The 10809-nt window shown below is 36.1% G+C and overlaps 1 protein-coding gene across 1 annotated transcript in view; it reads right to left on the reverse strand.

The window, feature by feature from the left end:
* The window catches only part of MAGI2 (membrane associated guanylate kinase, WW and PDZ domain containing 2), a 1168341-nt gene that overhangs the window by 383564 nt on the left and 773968 nt on the right, over nucleotides 1-10809 (reverse strand). Inside the window, exon 6 of the mRNA XM_027838694.1 lies at nucleotides 7524-7581. Within this exon, the coding sequence (XP_027694495.1) occupies nucleotides 7524-7581 (58 nt within the window). The remainder of the gene's footprint in view (nucleotides 1-7523; nucleotides 7582-10809) is intronic.

Consider the following 10809-nt stretch of genomic DNA (forward strand, 5'->3'; position numbering starts at 1 on the left):
TAATTTCTATTAACAATACAGTAGAATCACAGACTAGAAATTAAGCCCATAAGGCCATATACCCTTTGGAAACTAAAAGAGAACCTTGTCCATAACAGGTGTTCAATAAAAGTTGGTTGAATTGAATTAAACATTACTAATTTCATCTATGGCAGCAGTAGATTCAAATGCAACTCATATTACTTCTAAAGAGGACTGATTTTGATTGACAAGGCTAATCTCTCTATTTTGACCTTTATCTTAATCCCTCACGTTTATTTTGGACCTTGTTTTCACAAAACACCCTTGCTTCTTCAGCATCTCCCTTTTTATTGACTCCTTTCCCTTTACTACAAATCTGCTCAAGTCTCCTGTCCTAAAAACAAAACAACCTTCCCTTAATTGCATCTCTTCTGCAAGCTATCATTTCTCTTCACTTCTAAACTTCCTTACTACTTACTTCCAAATCCATTGCAATCTGGCTTCTGACCCAGCTTCTCTCCTGGACTGCCAAATGCTGTAATTTGTCAAAAAATAAATTACCAATAGCTTTTTAATTGCCAAACCCAATGGCTTTTTCTCAGTACTCATTCTCTTTGAACTTTAGTTAGCCATAGATTCCATTTACTATCCTTTTTATCTTGCTCTCTCTTCTCCCTTGACTTCTGTGAGGTTACTCACCTCTTGTCCTCTTCCTGCCTTTCTGAGCACTCTGTCTCTGTATCCCTTCTTGGTTCATCTTCCTCTTATCCCCAAGAGTGGCATCACCCAAGTCTTTCATCTCTGTTCTCTTCTCTCTTTTCATTTTCTCCCATAGAGACTACCATTGCATTAAACATTACCTTTGTAGTGACGATTTCTAAATTTTTACACCTATCCCAACATATTTTCCTTTGCTGTAAATCTATATTTCCAGTTGCCTGCTGGAGGCTTCCAACTGGATACTTTGCTCATATCCCAAATCAGTATGTCCCAAAATGAACTCATCACTTTTCCCTACTCACAGATTCCCTCTTTCTGTTGATGCATTGTTGTATTTCCATTCACTTAGGCTTTAAACTTCAATGTAATTTTTTATTCTTTGATTTACATCACTCAGTACATCTTTTTTTCTTCATTTGTAAAACAGAGGGAGTCATGCAGGCAATACTTATCTTTTTTTTTTAAAGGCAATTGGGATTAAGTGACTTACCCAGGGTCACACAGCTAGTAAGTGTCAAGTGTTTGGTCTGAGGTTGGATTTGAACTCAGGTCCTTCTGATTTCAAGGCTGGTGCTCTATCTACTGTGCCACCTAGCTACCCCTGGCAGTACTTATCTTAATGGTGTTCTCATGAGTATCAAAAGAATTTTGAAAACTTTAAAATACTGTAAAAATTATATTGGATACTGCTATTATCATTATGTAGCTGTTATTATTATTATAATCAGTTGCCAAGGTTTGCTAATACTTCTACATTATTAGTATACAATTTCTAATCCATATTGCACATGCCCATCAAAATATGAGTCCACAGGTCTGATCATGTCATTTCCAAAAATCTACATTCTAGAGGATAAACAATGAAATCCTAGCTTTGGCATTTAAGGCTTTTCATATTTCTGGTCTTGTCTACAGTTCTAGACTGATTTCACAATCATTGCTTTCACATGCTACTTACCCACTCCCTGATCTGCTCTCACTACTACCTTGCATTCAAACAGCTATCCCCTATGTCTGGTATGAATCCTCTCTCTTTTTCTCTAACTGCTGAAATTCTTCTTTTATTTTAAGGCTTAATCAGGTGCTGCCTTCTTCAGGAAGTTCTCCTGGATCCTTTCACCCTCTCAAATTTTTTTCTTTTTTTGTGAGGCAATTGGAGTTAAGTGACTTGCCCAGGGTCACACAACTAGTAAGTGTTAAGTGTCTGAGGCTGGATTTGAAACTCAGGTCCTCCTGACTCCAAGGCCGGAGCTTTATCCACTGCACCACATAGCTACCCCTCAAATTTCTTGCACTATATTGTTTAGATCTCTCCTTTGATCTTATCTCATTATATTCTGTACCAAAATTATACGTACATTACCATTCCTCTAATGAATTGTGAAGTCAGGGGATATGTTATATTTTGTATTCACAGCACCTAGCATAGTGCCTCATACATAGTAAGTGCTCAATAAATGCTTACTGAAGCATTTTGGATTTATAGCTAAGATCTAGTGTAGAATTGTTGAACTAAATTCTACTAAGTAAACCTGGTTCCATACCTCTTCCCACCAGCTCCTACCCTACTCTCTCCACATCAGTAGGAATCATGGCTCTTTTAGCCTTATATCACTATACACACATGTGCAATTTACACCAATAGTCATATAATAAAAAGTATGTCAATTTTCTGAGCACACCTTCCTCATAGACATGCATACAAAATTAAATGAAAAATTGGGGCAATCTAGAAGTCAAGCCAAAAATGAGCCTATGGTTATGTAATATAACAAGAACATGAGGCAGTAAATTTTTGGGTGTGGGGAGTGGTGCTGTTGTTGAAATTTATAAATTCCTGTCTCCCACATTTCAGATGACATAGCCAAGGTCTAATTCAGTAAATGATATTTAGGAAGCCTGTAAGTAGTAGCAAGTTCTTTTCTATGGAAAAGAAAGCTTATGTATGAACACCTTAGCAATCAAAAGAAAGAAAAGCACTATTTACAAAAACTTGGGTACAACAGGACTCTTGCCCTTTGGCCACTTTGTATGCAAGAACTGAGAAATGTAGAAAAGGATTTCCCTGTTGGGAACCAGATTGGAAAATGCTGAGTAGGTATGAGAGAGTGATTAACAGATTTATACCAGGGGGAAAAGTTCTTATTCAGTGTACTTGGCAAGCACATGCAATAAAGATCACATCTTGTGAGTCTCACATCTGTTCTCTTTCTTTTTGTAGAGTAGAAGTGACTGGGATTTCAGCTAATATCATTACAGGCACTTTCAATCAAATTCAGTGAATTGAATGGAAGGAACATTTGTTGGATAGTTTTTATGAGAAATTAATCCAGGAACATTGAATGTGTTGCACTATATTGAATGGATTGAACATGGAATATATATAGTTAAGTGGTATACACAAACACACACAAACATATATATACACACACAATAAATACTATGATTGAGAAGTAAGTGGGACTCAGTGGCCCCACAACTATTTTACTTAGAGCGTCCAAATATTTTTATCACTGAAGAAACATTTTCACTTTCATTTTTGTCATCTTTATCATATGAAGGCTTGTAATTCCCCCAGTTCTGCTAATTATTACCACCTGTGTGACCTCAGATGTTACTTACTCATTCTGGGCTTCAGTTTTCTTTTTGAAAAAAAAAAAAAAGAAAGAAAGATTTGGCCTGTGTGATGTATAAACTCCCTTCTAGGTCTAAATCTGATGAACACTTAGTAGGCATAGCATCAAGAGAATTCAGTATTGCATTTGAAAATAGGGAGTGGTGCCATAGAACTAGAAGAGGACAAATGTATTTGTTTTCAAAAAAGGTAAGAGAATATATTCAAGAAGTTATGGATCAATTAGTTTGGTTTGGATTACTGGCACAACTCTAGAATGTTTTAGGAAAAGAATGGTTTGTTAACATCTAGAAAAGGAAGTGCTAATTACAAAGAACCAGCATAGTTTCATCTGGAAGGGGTCATGCCATTGTAAATTCATTCCCGTTTTTGAAAGCATTACTGGACTGTTAGATCAGGGGAATGCTGTAGGTCAGATGTGACTCAACCAGGTTTAAGTGCATCTGGGAAATATCTAACAAAATAAATAAAAATACAATAGAACGTAAATAATGTTAGTATGTGGTTTTCTAAGTCCATATGCAGACTGCAGAGATCTTTATATACTGTTTAGTTTATCCTTTTCTGTTTGAGATTGACATCACTACTGTAGGTGGAGTTTGCCTTGATTTTAGTAAAGCATTTGATAAAGCCTGACATGCTATTCAGGGTAGTTGGGTGGCAGGGTGGATAGAGTGCCAGGTCCGGAGTAAGGAAGACTCATTTTCCTGAGTTCAAATCTGGCCTCAGACACTTACTAGCTATTTGACCCTGGGCAAGTCACTTAACTGTTTACCTCATTTTCCTCATCTGTAAGATGAGCTAGAGAAGGAAATGGCAAACCATTCCAGTATCTTTGCCAAGAAAACTCCAAAAAGGGTCATGAAGAGTCAGACATGACTGAAAGGACTGAACAACACCACCATGCTGTTCAGGTAGGAGAGAAGCCCACAGATTACCTGTAGAGTTAGAGGGATTCTGACTTGGTTAATTGGCCAGTGTTAAAGAGTAATTATTAATGGCTTGATGTTAACTTGGAAGAAAGTCTCTCCTGGATTTGTTCCTTCCTCAGCACAGTTTGACATCTTTATCAGTGACTTGGAGAAAGACATTCAGGTAGAACGTGCTCCTTGAGTCCAGGAATTGCTTCTGGTTTTATCTTTGTATCATCAGTACTGTCCGTATAATAGGCTCTTAATAAATGTCAAATTGAATTGATGCCAGATTCATAGATAAATCAAAGGCAGAAGGGATAGTTAAGTCTTTGAATGGTAGAGTCAAAAACCAAAAAGATATGAATATAGGACAAATGTAACACAATAAATTTAATAGGAATAAATATGAAGTCTTGTTCTTGGATATTTAAAAAAGTGGTTTTGGAATTACAAGATAGCTGAGGGATAGCTAGAGAGCAGTTGGCATTAAAAATATCTGGGAGTTTTAGTGGACTACAAGTTCCAGATGAGTAAAAAGTATGATGTGATAGTTAAAAGAGCCAGTGCAAATGAAAGCTACTTTAAGAGAAACATGGAAGTCAGCAATAAGAAAGGAATAATCCTATACACTATCTGCTCAGACCATATCTGTGGTACTGTCCACACTATGACTGCTATAGTGGAAACCAGATATGGTCTCAAGAGAGAACTGGGTTTAGATTCTGCCTTTTAAACTATCTTAGTAGCACAATCATAAGCAGGTCATATGATCTGAGTCAATTTTATCTGTAAAATGGAAATTAATATACCTGTAGTAACGTCTTCACAGGGCTGTTGTGAGGTAATCTATGTAAAGAACTTTTTCAAACCTTAAAGCACCATATGAATAGTAGTAGTAGTAGTAGTAGCAACAGCAGCAGCAGTAGTAGTAGTAGTAGTAGTAGTAGTAAACAATGACTAGAAGGTGTCCTGAGGAAGGTGATTAGATGGATCATAACATATGTGGATAGACTAAAGGAATGGGAAATGTTGAGGAGAAGAGAAGATTAAGGTGGGCCAATATAGCTGTTTTCAAGTATTTGAAAGGCCATTGTGTAGAAGGGGCAGTCAGCACAGTGAGTGGAGTGTCTGGCCTGGAATCAGGAAGACTCATCTTCCCACGTTCAAATTTGGCCACAGATACTTACTAGCTATGTGACTTGGGCAAGTCACTTAACCTTGTTTGCCTTGGTTTTCTCATCTATAAAATGAGTTAGAGAAGGAAATGGCAAACTACTCCAGTATCTTTGCCAAGAAAACCCCAAATGGGTTCATAAAAAGTCAGACACAACTGACTGAATGAAATGAAAAATGACTGAACAACAACATTGTGTAGAAGAGAAAATAGATTTGTTCTGCTTGGCCTTAGAGGTCACAACTAGCAGAAGAGTATAGAAGTTGCAAGGAAACAAATTCAGTTTTGATTAATAACAAAACAAAACAAAACAAAACAAAATCCACCAACTCCTTTCCTCTCTGCTTGCTTCTGCATGAGACATGTTGCCTGCCTGGCAAACACTGTCTCAAAACTCTTCCATTGTTTCAAGACTCAGTTCAGGTACCAGTTCATCCAAAAAGTCTCCCCTCATTCCTCTTTCCCACCTCACCTGTTGCTTCTCTTTTCAACTTACCTTCTACTTATCTATTCATGTATATATCCTAGTTTTAATGTCCTAGTAAAATGTTTGTTATTTGAGGTCAAGAAAAGCTTTCCTTTTTTTTTTCTCTCTTTATATTCCCAACCCCACCACTATATCTTGCACATAGTAGATAATTAACATTTGTTGTGTTGAGTTGATAATTGAGACATGAGAAGTAAGGACGGATGGTGATAGAGCAGGGAAGGGAAGGGAAAGAAAGGGGTGTTATCAGAAGAGATGAAAAAGAATATCTTGAAATCATTTTAAAAATCACTAAGTTCACCTCAGATTTAGAATTATAAAGGACATTAGAGATCATCTAGTATCACCTCCTCATTTTATATAGGAGGAAACTGAGGAAAAGAATGCTTAGGTGACTTGTTGAAAGTAGTAAATAGCAGATAGAGCATAATTATGGCAGGGTTCCTGGGGCTTTGCACTAAGGCACTATGTAGTATTTGTACTCCTTGATCAAATAGAAACAACTGAGTTTAGCATCTGAGTTAGCGAGAACAATTAGTTTAAAAAGGGAGCTATAAAAAATAGGCTTCTTTTCTCCTTCCTTGAGTCCCAAGGCTTAAGGTCTCTTCTGCTTCCCTGTACTTCAAACTGAATGTGCCTTGCCACAGAAGCATTTTTGGCATGTGCCCCAGACTCCAGTATTGCTAGTTGTGGCTCTGGTAGCAGAGGCAAAGTGAGAACTCATGTCTTTTGGCCCTTTCTAGTAGGAGTCTTTCCCTCTCTAGCTATGAAGATGCTTGAAGAGTGGGCACTAATGAACGAGGTTATTGTGATTGACTTCCACCCTTATTACTTCCTGAGATGTTGATTTCTGTTACAAAATACGCAGACTTGTTTACTTATTACCTTTACACCTTTGGTTGCTCCAATTAAACCGAGGAGTAACATGAACTCCTTGAGTGAAAGAGAGCACTTGAGGAAAATGTAATCATATAAGCAGCCAAATTTTTTTTACTGATGTTGAATTTTGGTCCCCATGGAATATATCGGTAACTACAAACACTCTTCTTGCCCTTATTAAAGAAAGAAAATGACTAAGTAGGCAAACTTTGTGCTGAGGCAAATTGGAGCAATGCACCTCCATCTCTTAATGTGTGACATGAAAAATCATACCAACAGAGAGCATACCATCAATTTTCAATGGGTTTTAGTAAGCAAAAAGAAAAATTCAGTTTTTACTTTATTCTTCAATTGGAAGGTACGCACACCTCATTTAATTAATTTGGAAATATAGCTGAGTTCCATCGACTATCTTGTTTGCAAATCAGGTGCTTCCAATACTGATGGAAAAGCAAGTGATATTTACTTTGATATCCTTAATTATCCCCCATTTGAACAGCGTAGGTTGAAATCCACTTTTGGACTTGGTGCTTTAAAATCAGTCCTCAAAGGAAAGGAGTAGCAAATGAGACAACATGGGAAGCAAGGAAAAAGCCAGTGTAGCTCTGCTACAGGCAGATTATTTGTTGAGACTTCAGAGAAAGATGAAATGGAAATAAAAGGAACTTTAAGCCACATATGCTCAATATATGAAAAACGAATATAGTTTTAGAACATATTAATAGCAAATTAATATCACATTTTAAGACTTACTCAACATAATAAGTGCCATATATGGGATCATCAATTTTCTCCCAGCCATATGGAAGCTCTGAAAAATAAAGCACAGAAATCACATCTTACGATAAAAAGATGATATAATTTTAGTGTACAGTGACTGAAGATATCATACAATATTCTTGAATATAGTACTCAAAGGCAGTTCCAATATTCAGACACATATAACATCTGCAAGAAGCAGAAGCTTGAAAATTGGCAGTTACACAGACTCCTGGTCTCCAGAACAATACTTTTGGGTCTGGCTGTTTGTGCTGTGTCAAACAGCAAGAGTAGCATTATCATGGAATATATTATGAAATTCCACATATTATGAAATTACTTAATATTGAGGAGGGAGGAATTACTTCCTAAAAGTCATATAAGTTAGTATAGCTACACATTATCAAAAGAAACGTTGTTAAACAAAGTTCATGTTTGCAAAATACATTCCTGAGATGAGAAAATCATAAATGATTATATAAACCAAGACATTATTATACCCTAGACTTATTTCTCTTTATTTGGAATAATAAAATTTGAACTCATTTTATTATTTATTTTACAGTAGACAAATCAATGTCATTTTCTGATTTCCATCCACTATGGAGGAGTCACAGACCTGGGGATCTGAATTATACAGAGAGTACTCACACCAATGAAATTACATATCAAGCAAAGTGTCATTTTATTAACATTTAAATGCCACCAAAATTATTCTTAATCAAATTATTTTAAATAAATAAAATTATGGGTATACATCCCTTGATAATATTGTTCATATATTCACATCTTAGCAGTTAATATTAATGTTAGCATCTCAGAAAAAGCCATGCATTCAATTAGATTCAGAAATGTGATATTCAGTAGGCAAACTTGAAAACTTGATACTGACTTTTAATAATTTTCTCTCAAGTTAATAAGCCTTTAGAATGAATTCTCCTCCAGAGACAGAAGATAAGAGGTGACTATAATGAAAATATAAAGATTGTTTACTTGCTAAGTATTAGCATACTTTATTTTATGGATAATAATGTTTAACCCTAAATGAGATACACTGAAAAATGTTCTATGTAAAATACTTTTTTTGTGGCTGTTCCAAAGTCTATAGCTAAATATTGAAGGATTTAAAACATGTACATTTTGCTTAATACTTCATTGTTTGGCTATAATGTCTTGACTCTGATTACTTTCTAAAGTATTCATGTTTGAAGTTCTTTAATATACATTTAAACCTCAAGCACTCCTTAAGCATATAATCTAGACTCAAGATAATTAACTTTTGTATGGAAAAAAGTCTTTTGAGGATAATAGTGATAGACTAGAATATTATTTTTTGAAGAATTACATATTTTATATCTATTCAACTGATAGCAGATTATACATCAACGTAATTGTACTTACATATGTGTTTTTATTATTTGATTTGATTCCTATAGGTTAGAATAGGGGATAGGGACTGGGCTTTTGATTTCATTGGTATAAGGCATCTTCCTTGGGCAGTCAGGTGGCATAATGGTTAGAGCACCAGGCTTGGAGTCAGGATGATCTGCTTTTAAATCTGACCTCAGACACTTACTAGCTGTGTGACCCTGGGGAAGTGAATTAACCCTGTTTGCCTCAGTTTCCTCATCTATAAAATGAGCTGTGGAAGGAAATGGCAAGCCACTCCAGTATTTTTGCCAAGAAAATCCCAAATGGGGTCACAAAGAGTCAGACACCACTGAAAAAGAACTAAACAACAAAATTATCCTTCCTTCTGTGCCCTGTATTGTCACCTGACCTCCTTACATAAACTAAGGACCATAGGGCACAGACATTGACCTTGTCACTGTATCCTTAGGATTTCTGGGACTTTCTATCTTCCTGGCAGCTGAACTTTGTTTTATGGATTTTCTTCCCCAATTACAGTAATGAGCTTCTTGAGAAGAGGAACTATCTTGCTTTTCTGTGTGTATCCAAAACTTAGCAGTGTGCTAGGCATGTGATAAGTGGTTAATGAATGCTTTATCATTCACTTAATTTATTCATTTCTAGGTGAGGAAATTCCCTTTAGCAATGAAGGCCAGCGTCTTGTCTATAACCTACAGTCTAGAGAATTGTCCGGAGCACTGAGAGGTTAAGTAATGCCCAAAGTCAGCCAGCCAGACTTCTCAGAGCTAGGACTTCAACACAGAGCTTCCATTACATCATGCTCCCCGCAGTGAGCTAATGCAATAACACAGAAAGTCTGAATAAATATTTTTTGTCTCCAGAAAGCTATGGTTTTGATGCACATGACAGATCCAAGAAGAGAAGGAATGGTCTTAAAGAATTCCCATAAAACTTTCTCAGCCACTAAAATGAGTTATTTTAGACTAGCTAATTGCGCTTATGTACAACAAAAGAGTATAATCCTAACCAGATTAAGCATAGGAGAGTAGGAAGTGAAAGATGGTGGCGGCAAGCATGGGGGGAAATTGTGGATTGAAGACAATGAGCAAGGAGAGGTTGCCTAAGAAGAACGTTTCAGTAAGGCCTCTGTGATGTAAGGTAGTAAGAATAGCTGTTAGCTATTAGGTACGCTCTATTTACCACCAAGATTCAGAACAAGTAAACTATTTAAGTATTAATAAGTTAAATGAAGACATAGGAACTCAATTTATTTGGGTTGAAAGAGTTGCCTACATGTACTTTAAGAACTTCTTATGTATTTAAAACTACCAGATACCAATTCAATAAATAATGCCATTCCAGGATGATGAAGGGCTAGATATAGAGTTTAACACTTTGGGTGAAATTGATTATTATTTTTTTTGGTAGGGCTAGAAAGTCACTTTCTACCATTCAAAAGGTTTTAGTGAGTTGAGAAGAAGATAAAGAAAAGAACCAGAATATGGCAGAGGCTTTTATTTTTTGTAATACATTTGAATCCTGGAGTATAAGATAATTTTTAACATCTATCTATCTATCTATCTATCATCTATCTATCTAGAATCCTCATTATTCTATGTACAGTAACGAGCATACTAAACTACTTATAATACAACAACTACTTACACTAACGCCTAAAAGAAGCATAGTTAGCCTATAACATGAAAGTTAGTCTTCTCCATCAATGACAGTATCATATGGGAATTTCACTACAGAGACATAGTCAAATTCAGTCCTAAAATTGTCAAAAAAAAATTAAATGTAAGGGACCACAGGCCCAGTATGACCTCTGGAAAATTACTAGCGTTACAGCTATCAGGGCCTCCTTGTGATAAGAACAAATTACGGACAAAGCTGTACCTCTTCCTGG

Source organism: Vombatus ursinus, unplaced genomic scaffold, assembly GCF_900497805.2.
Source record: "Vombatus ursinus unplaced genomic scaffold, bare-nosed wombat genome assembly UNPS02014830.1, whole genome shotgun sequence".
Lineage (NCBI taxonomy): Eukaryota > Metazoa > Chordata > Mammalia > Diprotodontia > Vombatidae > Vombatus > Vombatus ursinus.